The sequence below is a fragment of the Bufo bufo genome, chromosome 2 (assembly GCF_905171765.1).
Source record: "Bufo bufo chromosome 2, aBufBuf1.1, whole genome shotgun sequence".
Lineage (NCBI taxonomy): Eukaryota > Metazoa > Chordata > Amphibia > Anura > Bufonidae > Bufo > Bufo bufo.
In genome coordinates this window covers 756752817-756773731 of record NC_053390.1, presented here as the reverse complement: position 1 = coordinate 756773731, position 20915 = coordinate 756752817, and the positions used below count along the sequence as shown (strand labels likewise).

Below are 20915 nucleotides of genomic sequence, written 5' to 3'. Positions count from 1 at the left end.
CCATTATTTGTCATAATGCTGAGCAAAGAAGTTCACTGCTTTGCATTGCTGCCTTACAGCACTGGGATCCGAGGTATAAATCCAACCAAGGTAAACAACCATATGGAATTTATTATGTTTTCCATGCGTCATTCACCTTCAGGGTGCCTTTCTATCAACCCCCTCATGGCCAGACCTGCGGAGATAAGTATACTATCTTTATCCCCGTCGTTGGGGTCAGGCTCCTTTGGTCCCTGGCCACTGCTGTTTTGCTCTGGTCTCCGCATGTCAAGATCCTTCATGTGGTCGTTGCAGCCAATAAGTGGCCGCAGCGGTGATGTGTCCCCAATGGGTCATGTCACTGGGTCACATGATGTATGGGGACACATCACCGCTGTGGCCAGTCTTTGGCTGCAGTGGCCACATGAGCAGTGTGAAAACAACATGTTGACACAAGGAGACTTTAGCGAGGGATAGCGGCTGCAGGGGACCGAAGGCGCCAGAACCCAGCGGTGGGTACATGTAACTTGTGATATTATTACATTCATGAAACTCATACAGAAAGAAAGTTATATCAGTACAGCAGGAGTCAGCAACCTCTGGCACCCCAGCTGTTGTGAACTCCCATCATGACCATGTACTTGCCCATTCTTGGAACTCCCATCAAAGTGAATGGTGCATCCTGGGAGTCCATCCTGTTGTAGTTTCACAACAGCCGGAGTGCTGGAGGTTGTTGATCTCTGCTCTACAGTGTAGCTACCTATAGATGTGGCTCTAAAGAAAGAGTTTTCTTTCTTCTGCAGAAGAGCTAATACTCTTTTCAGGAATTCCAGCTGGATCTCCGCAAAAAGAACCGGTATTTCCTAAAAGACATGTGGCTAGTGTTGAGCAAATCTAAGCCAAACAAACTGACTTCGATCCGAATTTCAGGAAAAATGCAATTCACTGCAAAGCCAAATTTCCTTGCACTTCGTGGTAACTAATCTATTTTTCCTGAAATGGTGGCAAAAAAAAAAAGGAAAATACATACCAACCTCATCCATTTGCGTGCGAAGAGGCAGCCCTGGCCATCTTGATTGCAGAAATTGTGCGAAATCTCACTCAGGATGACATATGACATCACAACGCCGGCGCACTGGCCCAGGCGAGTTGACATCATCAGTGATGACGTCATCATGTCACAACGCAAGATTTTGCACGCTGTCTTCAATCAAGATGACCACAGCCTCTACGCGAGCAAATGGATAAGGTGAGTATATTTTTTTTTTTACCGTGAATAACCCCTGAAAGGCCTAACTCGTAGCCTCAGATGCTTTGATCAGCGATGAACGCGGAATCTGAGGGATTCAATGACGGGGGCAGCGTGATCGCCGTTCCCCGTCATTGCGCCTTCTACAAAGGAATGCGCTTAGTGACAAAGTTATTTGTCAGAAATCAAATTTCTTTGTGAAATTTGACGAAGCAGTTCAGTCTAATTTTTCATAACTTCGCTCATCTCTACGCGTGACTTCAATAGTTGTCACTAAAACCTGCCAATCACATGATAAATCCAGAATGTAGGGTAAGTGCACTAAATGGACCATCAACTGAATTTCTACCACTGCATTTATCAACTACATTAAGCTTTCTGACTAGGTATAAGTCTGTATCCCTTCTTAATACCCCCCACCCCTACCTTGACCTCGGTTAGCCTTGTGACTAAGATTCAGTTCTCCCCTTTGATGCTGTATCTGTTGGTATGGGTTAGACCCTGCCTGATGACTACAAAAATGTCCAATGCCACCAGAAACCACATAAACAAAGTCATGGGAAAAGGGGGCGCTTGAGGTCAAGTGGTTCTTCCTTTGGGTAACTCAGAACATACCTTAAATAACAGGACGGCATAGTCATACATCACCACCGGCTCTTCATTCTCTAGGGCTCCTCGCTCATACCATTCTATGGCTGCTCTGGTGTTCTTGGTTACACCTTGCTGACCCCAAAAAAGCATCTGTGCCAGCCTATGCTAAATGACAAAGCAAACATTGTCACAATTGTACCGTATCTGTTCACACTCATCACAAGATTCAACATAATGACAAAGCCTCATAAATAATATAAGAAATAATATAATGCCAATAAACATGTACTCAGATATCACCCCATGGTAATTGACAGTCATCTTTATCATAAATAACAGTAATGGTGACATATAGGTCATGACTAGATGTATAGTCAACTACTGTGCTATGATCTCTTTAAACATGACCGTATATTCTCATGAGAGATCCACTTTAAGAAATGTTTTATCTTTTAGTCATGTTTGTCCAAAGTAAATGACTCATTATCATACAATACAATAATTATAAATCTCCTTTTATTTGCATACAATGCATTCACTGAATCAATTTGTTCTTCCCTATACACAGACACATTGTCTGGCTCCGTTATTTGGACTTGTAGAACAGTAATAATGTAACCATAGATAGACCTAAAAGTCCTGCTCACCTGGGCATGCACATCTCCTCTCTCCGCATTCTGTTTAAGCCATAAAAATAAGTCATCATTTTCTCTAGTCTGCTCTTTTAGTATGTCTTCATCCATTAATCTTATGGTTTCTACAAATGCCTTCAAGAAAAGATGTAGGAAATTATTAGCCAAGACATGCACGTACACTCAGTGAGTACCATGTCTTCCTAAATTTACAGCTGGACGAACACCTCCAGGTCTGGGCTAGGATTTGGCCAACTTTGGAAGTCGCCAAAAGAACTGGTGTGAATGAAAACATGCCGGCTGAAAGAAAAGCAGATAAGCCAATTATAATCCACAACCAAAAACATAAAATACTAGCAAAGTTACCCGGAGAATGGCGGAGGACTTCCTAATGTCAATGAATTAATACTAGCCATCACCATCATATGATAAGACTCCATCTAGAATAGTGTTCTTGTAAAAACCTTGGGGCGACTGCTTCCCTTTTCAGATGACTGATTGCAATTAGTGCTACTAAGGGATTGTTCACACGACCTTGCCGCGTTTTGCGGTCCACAAATTGTGGATCCGCAAAACACGGATGTCGCCCGTGTGCCTTCCGCGGAACGGAACGGACGGCCCTTTATAGAAATGCCTATTCTTGTCCGTAAAACGAGGACATGACTCATGTTTTTTGCTGGGCCATGGAACGGAGCAATGGATGCGGACAGCACACGGAGTTCTCTCCGCATCTTTTGTGGCCCCATTAAAGTGAATGGGTCCGCACCCGAGCCGCAAAAAATGCGGAACCAAACCATGGTCGTGTGAATGAGCCCAATACCAGCATTTACTGTGAGCTGTAAAATGATGAAAATTAGCACCAAATTAATCTAGTCAAGTACCACCAGCCTCAAAAAAATCATGGACACATCTGGGCTACCGCCCGCTGACCAATAACCCCCCCCCCCCCCTCCTCCCCAGTTGCTCCTCTACTAAACTTGTCTCTAATTCCCACCTGACAGCTGCTTTACTGAGCTGGGTGCCCCCCTTGATGGTGGACATGGACAGGTCCTTACTTCTCCAGATTGTCTATGCAATCTGCAGAAGAGGTAAGTGTCTGTGTAATGTGTGTATAAATTTGTACATGTGTGGTATATATATACACACAGTATATGAGTGTAGTGTGTATATATTTGTGTAATGCGTATAAATATATATATGTGTTTATGTGTGTAATACGTACTGTATATGTGTGTAATGTATAAGCAGTATGTAACACGTATATATATATATGTATATATATATATATATATATATACACACACCAAAAGTTAGGGATATTTGGCTTTCGGGTGAAATTTATGGAAAACATGAAAAGATCACGCTGCAGTGATATTAAATCATGAAAGTAGGGCATTTAAGTAGAAGCATGTAATTGTGATTTCTAGTGATGAGCGAAGCGAGCTTCGGATCCTAGATCTGAAGTCGCTTCTCTCAAAACTTCGGATTAATGCTGTACAGAGATCCGTCTCCATATAGCATTAAAATGTATGGCCTCCAATGAGGCAAAGTCAGTTAATCACGAAGCCTTGCAAGACTACGTTGAATAATTTCGGTATTTGATTTTTAAAGTGAAAAACCACTTTAAAAATTGGATCCGAACTCAGCTTCGGTTCCGAGGTACCAGTCGGAACTGAAGCCGAGTTCTGATCACTTATCTCTAGTGATTTCCTCATCTCAAACAATTTATTGAAACAAAAGCCAACACCAGTGGTGGGTATACCCCCACAAAAATGTCAATGTGGCCTTGAGCATCAATTATAGCTTGACAACAACATCTCATGCTGTTCAAAAGTCAACCTGTCTGCTGACGCATGGCATCCCACTCTTCTTGAAGGACGGCCCTCAGGTCATTGAGATTCTGGGGTACAGAGTTATGAGCCTCTACACGGTGACTCAGCTGATCCCATAGGTTTTCAATGAGATTCAGGTCTGGAGAAAGTGCAGGTCACTCCATTTGAGTTACCCCAGTCTCCAGCAGCCGTTCCCTAATCATGCGACCTTGATGAACTGGCTGAACTGGCGCATTGTCGTCCATAAAAATGAAATTAGTTCTGTGTTGTTCATGTAGAGGCACAATGACTGGATTCATGATGTTATTCAAGTAGTATGGGCTTGTCACTAGACTATTCACAAAGTGTAGGGCAGTTCTGTAGTGACTAGACACACCAGTCCACACTGTAACACTACCACCAAAGGGGCTTCTGGTGACAACACTGGCTGATGCATAGCGCTCGTTGGTGGCCATCATTTATGCTCAGGATGAATTGACTTTCATCAGTGAACAGCACTGAGGCCCACTGGTCCCTCGTTTAGCGTAGATGCTCCTTGGCCCATGCAAGATGATAAAGCCTGTGCCTGGTGGTGTGGTCAGGTACCCTTGCAGGTCATCTAGCACGCAGACCACGCTGATGTAAATGGTTTCAAATGGTCTGACGTGACACTTGGGTGCCTCTCACCTCCCTTGAATGTGCCTGGAGTTGTGTGGCATTCATCACCTGGTTCCACAGGGCATTGTTCACAATGAGGCGGTCATCACTGTGGGATGTGGCCAAAGGACGTCCACTTCTATGCCTTTTTTGTGGACGTCCACTTCTATGCCTTTATCTCTGTAACTCTGTTTCAACCTGCTGATGACACTCTGTAACACTCTAAGCTCAGTGGCCAATTCCGTCTGAGAACATTTTGCTTGATGCCTCGCAATGGCGAGGTACTGTTGATCAATTGTTAGGTGTCGTCTTGGTCTCATGATGTCAAAATGTGAACAGCATGATGAGGAGGACTGTTCAAATACCAATTCTAACTGAACCAGGAAATTTATTGGGCGATTCATGGATCAAACACCTGTTGTGAATTTTGACATGAAGCTCTTTGTTAGAGAACAGCAAGTTGTGCAAATAGTAAGTAAACATTGAACAGTTGCACAAGTGCATTCAAGAGTACATGACACTTAGTTTTTGCATTGTATATCCCTATTACATTTGCACCGGTTTCTTTTACTGAAGCAGGGGAGAAATCATGGGTAAAATATGAAGTATATCTGCAGCAAAATCCACATTGTGCAGCGTCCCGGAGGGTTGCGAGGTTAGGGCAAGTGGTAGTAGTCATAATAGGGTTAGTAGTACTCACGGTTCACAGTTGCCTACTCCTCCCTGGTGCTCACTGGGGTTGTGCAGTGAAAGGAGGGTGCACTATTTTGTTTTCCTCAGCAGTTCCTGAGTTCTACCTGGTGTTAGGTGGTTACCTAACCTTGGTACTTAGATTACCTTGATGTTGAGAGGTTTAGAGGTGCAAGGCAGCCAAGTGGTGGTGGTAAGGGGGGGGGTTAAAAAAAAAAAAAAACACCCTTGCACAACTTACTTGCTCAGCGTTTCTTGCTAATTGATCTTTTGGAGTCTTTTTTGCAACATTCATATAGTACGAGAAGGCCACATCTAGATCCAAACTATGATTGTCTATTCCTTGGAGATGCTTATATCCAAGCTTCAGAAGAGCAAGCCTATCATCTCCTTGTGCACCAACCAGGCTGTAGAGCAGAGCCTAGGAACAGAGAAAGGTCAACAAAGAGGCTTGTAAGATCATCAAGTAGTTCAACTGATGAAGAGAGCTTTGACGGTACCCACCTCAGCTGCATCAACGGGTACACCTAGGCCAATCTCATACATTACAGCCAGCAGGTAAGACGCTTTATGGTATCCACTGCAGCTGGCATCCAGAAAATTGGGAACAGAATCTTGAAGGTGATAGAAACTATGTGACACATTCTTCAGAGTTTTCTCAAATATGTATTTTCCAAACTGGACACCAGGGTCGCTGAAAAAATCTAAAAAAATTAAATACAATAAAAAAAACTATATATAACATTGCTAATCAGTACACCGAACAGTACACCGAATAGTACACTGAACATTTATTATTTGCATGTACATAATTTAATTGTTTATTGCTACTATATACGGTAGATAATTTTGCATTTTACAGTTGCTTTTCTACTTGCAGTGCCACATTTTGGCACTAGCCAAAGCAAAGACTTTCATAGACAGCTATGCAACAGCTCATCTTATACACGAGTATGTATCCCAGATGTATCCATGTAATACTGTGATTATTAAAAAACTGAAATAAGTATTGCTATGCTGGGACGTTATTAATGGGGTGTGCACTGTATTAACTCAGGTGCTGGTAAAGCCTGGGTTTTCGGGAGTTATAACTCAAGCCCTTTTCCTTGCAAATACTGTTCTACTGTAGTATACTATGTTATATGATATATATGAACAGATCTACTGGGGGAAAGGAGGAATTAAATGCTGCAAAATGCAGGAATAAGCCTCTATGGAGACATTGGTGACCTTCACAGATCCATGGTAGGGAAGGAAGACTGGCACTCACTGATGTGAGTGCCGTTCTTCCTTCTCTACTTCAATACGGGACGCCTTCCCTATCGCATGGTAGTATAGCAAGTATTTTCTGAGGAACAGAGACAAACTAAGGGTCCATTTACCTTGGGAGATACAGATGGCAATGATCAGAAACGAACTGTTCCTTCCCGATCATTTAGATGCATCAATCATACCATCTGTATGGAGATGAATGATCCTTACTACAATCGTGCATCCCCATACAGTTTCATTGTTTGTCAGCAGCACATCCCTGTTTATACTGGGTGTTGCACTACTGAGAAATGAGGATTTTTTTTGCCGTATTAAAATCCGCAGCACATTTTGTATGAACATTCATTCCCAATAATGGTTTCTATAACCTACCCATGTGAATGGGCCTAAGTTAGTTAATGAGATACTTACCCCAAGAAATCTCATCATTAGTGCTCAGCAACCAAATCAAATTGCTATATTTATTTTGTTCTTCTCGTGTCCAGGGAACCATCTCAGTAGTTGGTCTCTCTACATATTTTAGCTGCAGATCTTTATAATAATTCTGTAGTTGACCTGAAAATGTATTAATTCATTGTAAAAGGTTACAATTTCGAGGAACATTCATGCATATGCTAATTGTCAGCATTGTTTCCCTTACATTTTTAGTTACATGCTTGGCTTTCCTTAGTGATTTGGCTTGACCTTTTAAACCTCTGTTTCTGAACCCTGCTAGTGTAATCTCTCTATCTGTTCACTCCACCTGCTAGCAGCTACCTCGTATACACAACCTAGGTTTCCATACTACCAGCAGGGACCACTCATGTTGAACTAGTTTAGATGGATGGATCGCCCTTATTGGGGTGACTATTCAGCTGTAGGCAGAGCCGACGTAGTGATAGGGGTGTTTCAGGTCAAGTTCTCCATAACGTAATTCTTTCTAAACCAGGTGGCTAGTGTTAAGTCTGGCAGTGGATCTGCATTTTACTGGACAGAGTACCTGATATCCAGTCTGTTCCACTACAATTAATTAATATATTTATGTAGGTTTATGCTTTATGGTTACTTCTTTATGTATTCACATGACTAAGAAGAACCACCTGAACATTACAGCACAAAGTCAATGCAGAAAACTGATGTGCAAGTTCCCGCACAGAGTTGTACAATTACAATGCTGACACTGCTTTGGCACATGAGCTGTAATCAGGAGGGTGAGTGTAGCTGTGAATCATAGCCGATCTTCTAGATCAGAAAAGCCTATGATCTCCAATCCATTGTTTAGCCTCTGACAGACCTTTAAAACCATGTTAAAGGTTATGTACACCTTTGGGGGCAATTTTTTTAAATTACTGCATTGTACTCATTTTGAGGTAAAATCAGTTTTCTATTTGTTTGTTTGTTTTATTAAAAATATGGAGCCCTTTTTGTGTACATAGCTGAGATGCTCTAGAAGCAGCCTGTGGATTTTATCTGTTTTCTGTCAGTTGGGGAGCAGACGGGCTCCTTATCTCTGCTCTATGACATTATAAACACTCTTTACAGTTCAGTTCTTATCTTACTGATAAGAATGTGGCTTAAAGGGGTTCTCCGGAAATTAATAAAATGAAAATACCTAAATATTACTTTATCATAAATATATTCGCTAATATCTTTCATTATTTATAATGGCTCATTTTGTCTGGGAAGCAATCATTAGGAGAAATAAAATGGCCACCATCCTAATATTACACACAAAACCTGTCCTAATCACAGAGCAGGACACAACCACATCCCCACCACCTCTCTCTACTTCATGTCTCCTCATGAACTCCATTCCTACAGAGATTCAGCTGAAGATAATAATAAACAGTATTCAGGACCATAATCCCTGACAAGCAGAGAAGAGGATGAGGCAGATCTTTACCTCAGTGTTCTGAAGTAACTTGTCCTCCTGTGTGATTAGGACAGGTTTTGTGTGCACTAATAGGACGGTGTCCATTTTATTTCTCCTAATGATTAAGGTATCCTAAGGTATTTGGCAATATATTTATAATAAAGTAATATTTACGTATTTTCATTTTCCTAATTCCTGTAGAACCCCTTTAAATAAGTGTTCATGACCTCTTAGGCTACTTTCACACTAGCGTTCGGGGCTCCGCTTGTGAGTTCCGCTTGAAGGCTCTTACAAGCGGCCCCGAACGGATTCGTCCAGCCCTAATGCATGCTGAGTGGATGCGGATCCGCTCAGAATGCATCAGTTTGGCACCGTTTGTCCTCCGCTCCGCTCAGCAGGCGGACCCCTGAACGCAGCTTGCAGCATTCGGGTGTCCGCCTGGCCGTGTGGAGGCAAACGGATCCGTCCAGACTTACAATGTAAGGCCTCATGCACACGACCATTGTGTGCATCCGTGGCCGTTGTGCCGTTTTCCGTTTTTTTTCACGGACCCATTGACTTTCAATGGGTCCGTGGAAAAATCGGAAAATGCGCCGTTTTTCAGCCGAGACCGTGATCCGTGTATCCTGTCCGTCAAAAAAATATGACCTGTCCTATTTTTTTGACGGACAACGGTTCACGGACCCATTCAAGTCAATGGGTCCGTGAAAGAACACGGATGCACACAAGATTGGCATCCGTGTCCGTGATCCGTGGCCGTAGGTTACTTTTTATACAGACGGATCCGAAGATCCGTCTGCATAAAAGCTTTTTCATAGCTGAGTTTTCACTTCGTGAAAACTCAGAACCGACAGTATATTCTAACACAGAGGCGTCCCCATGGTGATGGGGACGCTTCAGGTTAGAATATACTAAAAGAACTGTGTACATGACTGCCCCCCTGCCTGGCAGGTGCTGCCAGGCAGCAGGGGGCAGCCCCCCCCCTGTAGTTAACACATTGGTGGCCAGTGGGCCCCCCCCCTGTAGTTAACACATTGGTGGCCAGTGGGCCCCCCCCCTGTAGTTAACACATTGGTGGCCAGTGCGGTCGCCCCCCCCCCCCCCCCCCCTGTAGTTAACACATTGGTGACCAGTGCGGCCGCCCCCCCCCTCCCTCCCCTGTAGTTAACTCGTTGGTGGCCAGTGCGGCCGGCCCCCCTCCCTCCCCTGTAGTTAACTCGTTGGTGGCCAGTGGGCCCTCTCCCCTCCCTCCCCCTCCTAATTAAAATCTCCCCCCCTATCATTGGTGGCAGCGGAGAGTACCGATCGGAGTCCCAGTTTAATCGCTGGGGCTCCGATCGGTAACCATGGCAACCAGGACGCTACTGCTGTCCCGGTTGCCATGGTTACTTAGCAATTTGTAGAACCATTATACTTACCTGGAGCTGCGATGTCTGCGTCCGGCCGGGAGCTCCTCCTACTGGTAAGTGACAGGTCTGTGCGGCGCATTGCTTAATGACCTGTCACTTACCAGTAGGAGGAGCTCCCCGCCGGACGCAGACATCGCAGCTCCAGGTAAGTATAATGGTTCTACAAATTGCTAAGTAACCATGGCAACCGGGACAGCAGTAGCGTCCTGGTTGCCATGGTTACCGATCGGAGCCCCAGCGAGGGAGGGGAGAGGGCCCACTGGCCACCAACGAGTTAACTACAGGGGAGGGAGGGGGGCCCATTGGCCACCAACGAGTTAACTACAGGGGAGGGAGGGGGGCCCACTGGCCACCAATGAGTTAACTACAGGGGAGGGGGGGAGCCGGCCGCACTGGCCACCAATGTGTTAACTACAGGGGGGGGGGCTGCCCCCTGCTGCCTGGCAGCACCTGCCAGGCAGCAGGGGGCAGTCATGTACACAGTTCTTTTAGTATATTCTAACCTGAAGCATCCCCATCACCATGGGAACGCCTCTGTGTTAGAATATACTGTCGGATTTGAGTTTCACGATGTAACTCAAATCCGACGGTATATTCTAACATAGAGGCGTTCCCATGGTGATGGGGACGCTTCAAGTTAAAATATACCATCGGATTGGAGAAAACTCTGATCCTATGGTATATTAACTCCTGACTTTACATTGAAAGTCAATGGGGGACGGATCCGTTTGAAATTGTACCATATTGTGTCAACGTCAAACGGATCCGTCCCCATTGACTTGCATTGTAATTCAGGACGGATCCGTTTGGCTCCGCACGGCCAGGCGGACACCAAAACGACAGTTTTTTCATGTCCGTGGATCCTCCAAAAATCAAGGAAGACCCACGGATGAAAAAACGGTCACGGAAAAACGGAACCCGTTTTTGCGGACCGCAAAAAAATACGGTCGTGTGCATGAGGCCTATGGCTCAATTTTCAAACGGATCCGTCCCCCATTGACTTTCAATGTAAAGTCAAAACGGATCCGTTTGCATTATCATGAACAAATAAAATCTAAAATAAATTTTTTATTTTTTTTTGTTCATGGTAATGCAAACGGATCCGTTCTGAACGGATCTAAGCGTTTGCATTATAGGTGCGGATCCGTCTGTGCAGATACCAGACGGATCCGCACCTAACGCAGGTGTGAAAGTAGCCTTAGTAGTTTAGAGATAAGGTTTGTCAGATAACCGCACAAAGTGAAAGTGAAAATACCAGTCACACAGTTAGGCCTCCTGCACACGACCGTTGTGTGCACCCGTGGCCGTTGTGCCGTTTTCCGTTTTTTTTCGCGGACCCATTGACTTTCAATGGGTCCGTGGAAAAAACGGAAAATGCACCGTTTTGCAGCCGCATCCGTGATCCGTGTTTCATGGCCGTGAAAAAAATATGACCTGTCCTATTTTTTTCACGGCCAACGGTTCACGGACCCATTCAAGTCAATGGGTCCGTGAAAGAACACGGATGCACACAAGATTGGCATCCGTGTCCGTGATCCGTGGCCGTAGGTTACTTTTTATACAGACGGATCCGAAGATCCGTCTGCATAAAGCTTTTTCAAAGCTGAGTTTTCACTTCGTGAAAACTCAGAACCGACAGTATATTCTAACACAGAAGCGTTCCCATGGTGATGGGGACGCTTCTAGTTAGAATACACTACAAACTGTGTACAAGACTGCCCCCTGCTGCCTGGCAGCACCCGATCTCTTACAGGGGGCCGTGATCAGCACAATTAACCCCTTCAGGTGCGGCACCTGAAAGGGTTAATTGTACTATCATATCCCCCTGTAAGAGATCAGGGCTGCCAGGCAGCAGGGGGCAGACCCCCCCCCCCCCCCCCAGTTTGAATATCATTGATGGCCAGGGCGGCCCCCCCCCCCCCCCTCTATTGTAATTATTCGTTGGTGGCACAGTGTGCGCCCCCCCCCCTCCCTCTATTGTAATAATTCGTTGGTGGCACAGTGTGCGCCCCCCATCGGCCCCCCCCTCCCTCTATAGCATTAACAACATTGGTGGCCAGTGTGCGGCCTCCCATCTCCCCCCCCCCCATCATCATTGGTGGCAGCGGAGTTCCGATCGGAGTCCCAGTTTAATCGCTGGGGCTCCGATCGGTAACCATGGCAACCAGGACGCTACTACAGTCCTGGTTGCCATGGTTACATAGCAATAGTACAGTAGTAGAAGATTCATACTTACCGGCTGCTGCGATGTTCGTGTCCGGCCGGGAGCTCCACCTACTGGTAAGTGACAGCCTCAGGTCTGTGCGGCGCATTGCTAAATGAACTGTCACTTACCAGTAGGAGGAGCTCCCGGCCGGACACGAACATCGCAGATCCCAGGTAAGTATGAGGGGGGGGGGGGGGGAGATGGGAGGCCGCACACTGGCCACCAATGTTGTTAATGCTATAGAGGGAGGGGGGGGGGGGCGATGGGGGGCGCACACTGTGCCACCAACGATTTATTACAATAGAGGGAGGAAGGGGGGGGGGGGCGGGGGGGCGCACACTGGCCACCAATGTTGTTAATGCTATAGAGGGAGGGGGGGGGCCGATGGGGGGCGCACACTGTGCCACCAACGATTTATTACAATAGAGGGAGGAAGGGGGGGGGCGGGGGGGCGCACACTGTGCCACCAACGATTTATTACAATAGATATTCAAACTGGGGAGGGGGGGGGGGGTCTGCCCCCTGCTGCCTGGCAGCCCTGATCTCTTACAGGGGGATATGATAGTACAATTAACCCCTTCAGGTGCGGCACTTGAGGGGTTAATTGTGCTGATCACGGCCCCCTGTAAGAGATCGGATGCTGCTAGGCAGCAGGGGGCAGTCATGTACACAGTTTGTAGTATATTCTAACTAGAAGCGTCCCCATCACCATGGGAACGCCTCTGTGTTAGAATATACTGTCGGAAATGAGGTTTAACGATCTAACTCATATCCGACAGTATATTCTAACATAGGGGCGTTCCCATGGTGATGGGGACGCTTCAAGTTAAAATATACCATCGGATTGGAGAAAACTCCGATCCGATGGTATAAAAGGGACTCCAGACTTTACATTGAAAGTCAATGGGGGACGGATCCGTTTGAAATGGCACCATATTGTGTCAACGTCAAACGGATCCGTCCCCATTGACTTGCATTGTAATTCAGGACGGATCTGTTTGGCTCCGCACGGCCAGGCGGACACCAAAACGACTTTTTTTTCATGTCCGTGGATCCTCCAAAAATCAAGGAAGACCCACGGACGAAAAAACGGTCACGGATCACGGAAAAACGGGACCCGTTTTTGCGGACCGCAAAAAACTACGTTCGTGTGCAGGAGGCCTTAGAAAAACAGTTAACCATTTGTGACAAAAGGACTCAATGTTTTTAATAAGGGCTAATAAAAAAATATGATTTTAGCGAAACATTGATAAAATTCAATCATAAACAAAAATTTACTCCGAAATAGCCTTTACATTTTTTTTAACTTTGTGAACATTACATGAGGTAAAGGACCAGAGTCTACTGCTGTCTTTTTTACAGTACTTAAAATCCCTTATTAGATAAAAAAAAAAGTGAAGATTAATAATAAATTCTGTAAATCGTATCATCATTTTAAAAATTACCTGGAAGACTCCAAATAATATAGATATATTTGGTATCCCCACAATCTTAACAATCTGTACAATAAGTTTATAATGCTATTACAGTGGCACACTTTACTAAAAATGGAGTCTAAGAGGCTAAAATAAAAAAAAACACTGAGTATTCACCTTATCAATCTCCTGCCGCTGGTGTTCAGCCACTGCTTCGCGGTCCCTGCATCTCTCCACTTCCTGTTCTCGTGCTTGACAGACCTTGGTCTGCCCGATCAGCCAATCACTGGCCACTAGGCGGGCGGTTCAAGACCTGTCATGTTGAGCCCAAGAACAGGAAGTGGAGAGGAGAAGGGCATTGGTAAAGTGAGTATTAACTGTAATTTTAGAGAGATTAGATTATTTTAGAAAGATGATTAGTGAACAGTGTTATAATAAAAATATCTTACCCATGTTATAAATTGTAAAAAAGAAATGCTAACATACACTGCGTGCAGAATTATTAGGCAAATGAGTATTTTGACCACATCATCCTCTTTATGCATGTTGTCTTACTCCAAGCTGTATAGGCTCGAAAGCCTACTACCAATTAAGCATATTAGGTGATGTGCATCTCTGTAATGAGAAGAGGTGTGGTCTAATGACATCAACACCCTATATTAGGTGTGCATAATTATTAGGCAACTTCCTTTCCTTTGGCAAAATGGGTCAAAAGAAGGACTTGACAGGCTCAGAAAAGTCAAAAATAGTGAGATATCTTGCAGAGGGATGCAGCACTCTTAAAATTGCAAAGCTTCTGAAGCGTGATCATCGAACAATCAAGCGTTTCATTCAAAATAGTCAACAGGGTCGCAAGAAGCGTGTGGAAAAACCAAGGCGCAAAATAACTGCCCATGAACTGAGAAAAGTCAAGCGTGCAGCTGCCAAGATGCCACTTGCCACCAGTTTGGCCATATTTCAGAGCTGCAACATCACTGGAGTGCCCAAAAGCACAAGGTGTGCAATACTCAGAGACATGGCCAAGGTAAGAAAGGCTGAAAGACGACCACCACTGAACAAGACACACAAGCTGAAACGTCAAGACTGGGCCAAGAAATATCTCAAGACTGATTTTTCTAAGGTTTTATGGACTGATGAAATGAGAGTGAGTCTTGATGGGCCAGATGGATGGGCCCGTGGCTGGATTGGTAAAGGGCAGAGAGCTCCAGTCCGACTCAGACGCCAGCAAGGTGGAGGTGGAGTACTGGTTTGGGCTGGTATCATCAAAGATGAGCTTGTGGGGCCTTTTCGGGTTGAGGATGGAGTCAAGCTCAACTCCCAGTCCTACTGCCAGTTTCTGGAAGACACCTTCTTCAAGCAGTGGTACAGGAAGAAGTCTGCATCCTTCAAGAAAAACATGATTTTCATGCAGGACAATGCTCCATCACACGCGTCCAAGTACTCCACAGCGTGGCTGGCAAGAAAGGGTATAAAAGAAGAAAATCTAATGACATGGCCTCCTTGTTCACCTGATCTGAACCCCATTGAGAACCTGTGGTCCATCATCAAATGTGAGATTTACAAGGAGGGAAAACAGTACACCTCTCTGAACAGTGTCTGGGAGGCTGTGGTTGCTGTTGCACGCAATGTTGATGGTGAACAGATCAAAACACTGACAGAATCCATGGATGTCAGGCTTTTGAGTGTCCTTGCAAAGAAAGGTGGCTATATTGGTCACTGATTTGTTTTTGTTTTGTTTTTGAATGTCAGAAATGTATATTTGTGAATGTTGAGATGTTATATTGGTTTCACTGGTAAAAATAAATAATTGAAATGGGTATATATTTGTTTTTTGTTAAGTTGCCTAATAATTATGTACAGTAATAGTCACCTGCACACACAGATATCCCCCTAAAATAGCTAAAACTAAAAACAAACTAAAAACTACTTCCAAAAATATTCAGCTTTGATATTAATGAGTTTTTTGGGTTCATTGAGAACATGGTTGTTGTTCAATAATAAAATTAATCCTCAAAAATACAACTTGCCTAATAATTCTGCACTCCCTGTAGATGTACCCCAAAATGACTCTTAAAAAGTTACAACTGCTTCCACAAAAAAATAACCACATGCAGCCTGTTGGAGTAAAACATTTTTAAAAATAGCTATGATGGCCTATATGTGAGCTAAAAAGGAAACAAATAATCTTCAAGTGACCCTCCAGTTCAAGAACACAAAGTCACATTAACTGGGCAGGAACAGAGCACTTACATGGTGTCCTCCCTTTTATCTTTTTAGTAGCAGATCTGCTATTTCTCGGGCTAGTCTTCTGCCATCCATGATAGCCGCACTGCGTCTAGGGCCATCTAATGCACACTGTGCATGGGTAGACCACGACACTTACTACTTGTCCATCCCTGCTCTCAGATTGGGCAGCAATGTTCACGTGAGCAGTGGTGGTCAATCAGGAAGTGTCTAGGGCTACCGAATGCACAGTATACATGAGGCAGTCTGAGAAGAGGCCATCTTGGATGGCAGAAGAAGAGCCTGGGAATTGACAGATCTGCAGATAAAAAATGTAAAGGTAGGCACCATGTAAGTGTTCTGTTGGTTCCCCAGTTAATGCCTCATTCACACGACCGTATTTTTGGTCCACATACGATCTGCATTTTTTGCAGATTGGATGCTGACCCATTTACTTCAATGGGTCCGCAAAAAATGCAGACAGCACACCGTGTGCGGTCCACATCTGTATGTCCGTTTCCGCAGTCCAGAAAAAAAGATAGAACATGTCCTATTCTTGTCCATTTTGCAGACAAGAAAAGGCATTGTTACAATGGATCCGTAAATAAAAAGGATGCAACACGGACGTCATCCGTATTTTTTGCAGATTCGCATTTTACAGACCTCAGTCATGTGAATAAACCCTAATGTGAATTTTATTTCTTGAACTGGGTGGTAGCTTTCAGGTTCTGAATGGGATTATTAGGTCTATACATGATAAACACATAAATGATGATTAATTCTTTGCACTCACACTTAGTCTCCAGGTCGTGCCTCTCCTGTAGAATACTAGTATGTAATCGCACGATCTCTCTGACATGCATACACCTGCTATAATAATCTTCTACCAAATGGTAAATCCTGTCCTCTGGGAGAGGGTTGGATATCTGCAATGACATCATCAGCAATGAGAGACATGAATCCACCACTTCCCTAGATGTCCTCTTCCTGGTGACCATCCCAATTGATCTTCATGAATATAGACATATCTTCCTCTGTCTGCTTATGCTCTGAATTTGCAACACATTTTGATGCTTAAAACCAGTATTACATGCAAAGAGACCTGTCAGCTTTCCTCACGTTTTAGAAAACAATGCTGGAACGTCTTTACTTAGAACTCTGGATTGTGCTGTTCTTCTGTTACTTCCTCTTGGACATTATTGGAAACTGGCTGACCTGTTACATGTGCGCTTGGCAGCTGAAGGTATCTGTTGGTCCCATGTTCATGTTTGCCAAAAAATTATGTTTCCATACATGCAAATGAGCCACTAGGAGCAAAGGGGGCGTTGCTGTTACACCTAGAGGCTCAGCTCTCTCTGCAACTGCTGCACCCTCTTCACTTTGATTGACAGGGCCAGGAGTGATGATGTTTTTACTGCCTGGTTCTGTCAATCAAAGTGCAGAGGGTGCGGGTTCCTCTAACGTATGGCAGCAAGTTTTTAAAAAGTTGAGGAATGGAAATATAAAATGTGAATGATTTTTCTATTTTTCATTTATAGTTAGGCAAAAACACAGCTTCTAGATGTGCAAATGACATATACAGTGGGGTAGATTTACTAATCAAAGTGTGCCAGAATTCTGCTGTACATTCTCTGTGCCACACTGCTTATGTGTTTTACACACTTTTTGCACCTCATCTGACAAGGGGCGTGGTTTAATCAGAAATGGGTGCGGCTTAACATGTGCCGAAATTTTGCAAAAAAATATTGGAGTAACTAAGCTGACCAATAAGTGGTGTAAGGTTAGACTAAAATACCTAAATATGTGCCAAATTTATCATCCAGCAGCAGCCACTGTTTTGGCGCGTTTTTTCAGATTTTTTTTCTATGTATATGCCAGTGGCGTACCGCCAATATAGGCAGACCACGCCGTTGCTATGGGGCCCGCAGCACAGGGATGGCCCCTCCCCCTCCGTTTATTTTAGCCAGTACTAGTAGTACACTACACACACTGTGGCGCAGGCGCAGCGGGCCCGCGGCACTTGATTTTGACTTGTTATTATGGAAGGCATAGCCAGGGTTAACAATCCTGCCTTAGCTCTTGTAGGAGGTTAGGTGTCTACTGGCTCCACCCCTCGCTCTAGTCAGTGACAGGAAGAGTTAGAAAGGGAAAGGAAGCTGTAACTTGTGCTTCTTCTTGTTAGGCTCAGAAGGATACACCAATCTTTGCATTATCTACAGAAGGAGAGAAGGAAAAACACAAAGGAGAGAAGTAGAGAACCTAGAGTCTGCATGGCCAAGCATTGGAGTAAGAAATGTAACCTGATACCAAAAGCTGTTAAGACTTTACTGCAGTGAGGGACACTTTTAAGACTCTTTACACCTGGACATGACCAGGGAGGGGAGCAATTCTGTTATTAGAAGTATATTAGGGAATTGCCAAGAATGCAGTTCTGGATCATAGTTGGCCGTTCATTGGTAACATCTCACCAGCACTGATGTGATCTCTCTGGCCTTTCTTAAAACCTCAATCTTTTCAGCAGTGCATACATTAGTGTAATCATAATTCAGAGAACACAGTAGAATAAGCTTGTGGCACATACAATATATTCACATATACCTGATCCATCTGTAGAGCCTTAAGTCGATAATACTTCACAGGTCCAAAGAATCCTTCAATTCCGACCACATACTTGCTTCCTCCAAGGGCCATATATCCATCGGTATCATCGTAATAGATGTCCTCATCCAAACTTTAAAAAATAAGAATAATCTCAGACATCAATGGAAAATAAATGATTTGTACATTATTTAAAATCTTCTATATAATATTCACAAGATGTATGTCTCTGTTCACACTGGCATACTTATTTTAACCTCTTAAGGACATAGGGCGTACAGGTACGCCCTTGTGCCCTGGTACTTAAGGACACAGGGCGTACATGTACGCCCTGTGTATTTTCGATCACTGCCGTGCGGCTGGCAGTGATCGGAACCCGGTGCCTGCTCAAATCATTGAGCAGGCACCTAGGCTAAATGCGCGGGGGGGTCCCGTGACCCCCCCATGTCGGCGATCGCGGCAAACCGCAGGTCAATTCAGACCTGCGGTTTGCTGCGATTTCTGAAGTTTCTGGTCCCCGCAGTCCCTGACCGCAGGGATCAGAAACTTTATATGCCAAAAAAAAAGTTTTATTTACCCCCCCCTGCACCCCCGAATGATTTTTATGGTGGCGGGAGGTGCAGGGGGAGGGTTGCGGGCGGTGTGGGCGGTGCGGGAGGCGGGCGGTGCGGCAGGCGGGATCGCGATCCCCCGCCCGCCTCCCCTTGTATAATCGTTGGTGTCTAGTGGGGATACCAGGGTGCCAGCACATTGCTGGCACCCTGGTATAAACGGCTGACATCTGCGATGCGATGTCAGCCGTTTAACCCTTTCCATACAGCGGTCCGTACGGACCGCTGTATGGAAAAGGTTAACAGCGCAGGGAGCTCCCTCCCTCTCCCATCGGGGGGCTGCTGTGCCTTTGCAGCCCCCCGATGGGGAGGGAGAGAGCCCCCAGAGAGCCCCCCGAGAGATCCCCTCCTTACCCTTCCCCGTCTGCGAAGTTCTGAGCAGTACTGAGCAGACGGGGAAGGTTCCCATGGCAACAGGACGCCTCTCAGGCGTCCTGCTGTCCATGGTGCTGAACAGATCTGTGCTGAAAGCATAGATCTGTTCAGTGTAAGTAAAATACAGTACAGAACAATATATATTGTACTGTACTGTATTATTCAGACATCAGACCCACTGGATCTTCAAGAACCAAGTGGGTCTGGGTCAAAAAAAAGTGAATAAAAGTGAAAAAAAAGTAAAAATCAAAAAACACATTTATCACTGATAAAAAATGAAAAAAATAAAATTCCCTACACATGTTTGGTATCGCCGCGTCCGTAACGACCTGATCTATAAAACGGTCATGTTACTTTACCCGAACGGTGAACACCATAAAAATAAAAAATAAAAAACTATGATGAAATTGAAATTTTGCCCACCTTACTTCCCAAAAAAGGTAATAAAAGTGATCAAAAAAGTCGCATGTACGCCAAAATTGTAACAATCAAACCGTCATCTCATCCCGCAAAAATCATACCCTACCCAAGATAATCGCCCAAAAACTGAAAAAACTATGGCTCTTAGACTATGGAAACACTAAAACATGATTTTTTTTGTTTCAAAAATGAAATCATTGTGTAAAACTTACATAAATAAAAAAAAAGTATACATATTAGGTATCGCCGCGTCCGTATCGCCCGGCTCTATAAAAATATCACATGATCTAACCCCTCAGATGACCACCGTAAAAAAATAAAAATAAAAACGGTGTAAAAAAAGCCATTTTTTGTCATCTTACGTCACAAAAAGTGTAATAGCAAGCAATCAAAAAGTCATATGCACCCCAAAATAGATGCCAATCAAACCGTCATCTCATCCCGCAAAAAATGAGACCCTACTTAAGATAATCGCCCAAAAACTGAAAAAACTATGGCTCTTAGACTATGGAGACACTAAAACATTTTTTTGGTTTTAAAAATGAAATCATTGTGTAAAACTTACATAAATAAAAAAAATTGTATACATATTAGGTATCTCCGCGTCCGTGACAACCTGCTCTATAAAATTACCACATGATCTAACCTGTCAGATGAATGTTGTAAATAACAAAAAAAAAACGGTGCCAAAAAAGCTATTTCTTGTTACCTTGCCGCACAAAAAGTGTAATATAGAGCAACCAAAAATCATATGTACCCTAAACTAGTACCAACAAAACTGCCACCCTATCCCGTAGTTTCTAAAATGGGGTCACTTTTTTGGAGTTTCTACTCTAGGGGTGCATCAGGGGGGCTTCAAATGGGACATGGTGTCAAAAAAACCAGTCCAGCAAAATATGCCTTCCAAAAACCATATGGTGTTCCT

The 20915-nt window shown here is 44.3% G+C and overlaps 1 protein-coding gene across 2 annotated transcripts in view; it reads right to left on the bottom strand.

Annotated features, from left to right (window-relative positions):
- Positions 1-20915, bottom strand: part of SEL1L3 (SEL1L family member 3) — a 97088-nt gene that overhangs the window by 19713 nt on the left and 56460 nt on the right. For both annotated transcript variants that reach the window (XM_040419013.1, XM_040419015.1), the window contains exons 7-13: positions 18585-18717; positions 16780-16912; positions 7293-7436; positions 6114-6313; positions 5851-6030; positions 2467-2586; positions 1844-1984 (exon numbers count right to left, since the gene is read on the bottom strand). In XM_040419013.1, coding sequence (XP_040274947.1) covers positions 1844-1984; positions 2467-2586; positions 5851-6030; positions 6114-6313; positions 7293-7436; positions 16780-16912; positions 18585-18717 — 1051 coding nt within the window. The remainder of the gene's footprint in view (positions 1-1843; positions 1985-2466; positions 2587-5850; positions 6031-6113; positions 6314-7292; positions 7437-16779; positions 16913-18584; positions 18718-20915) is intronic.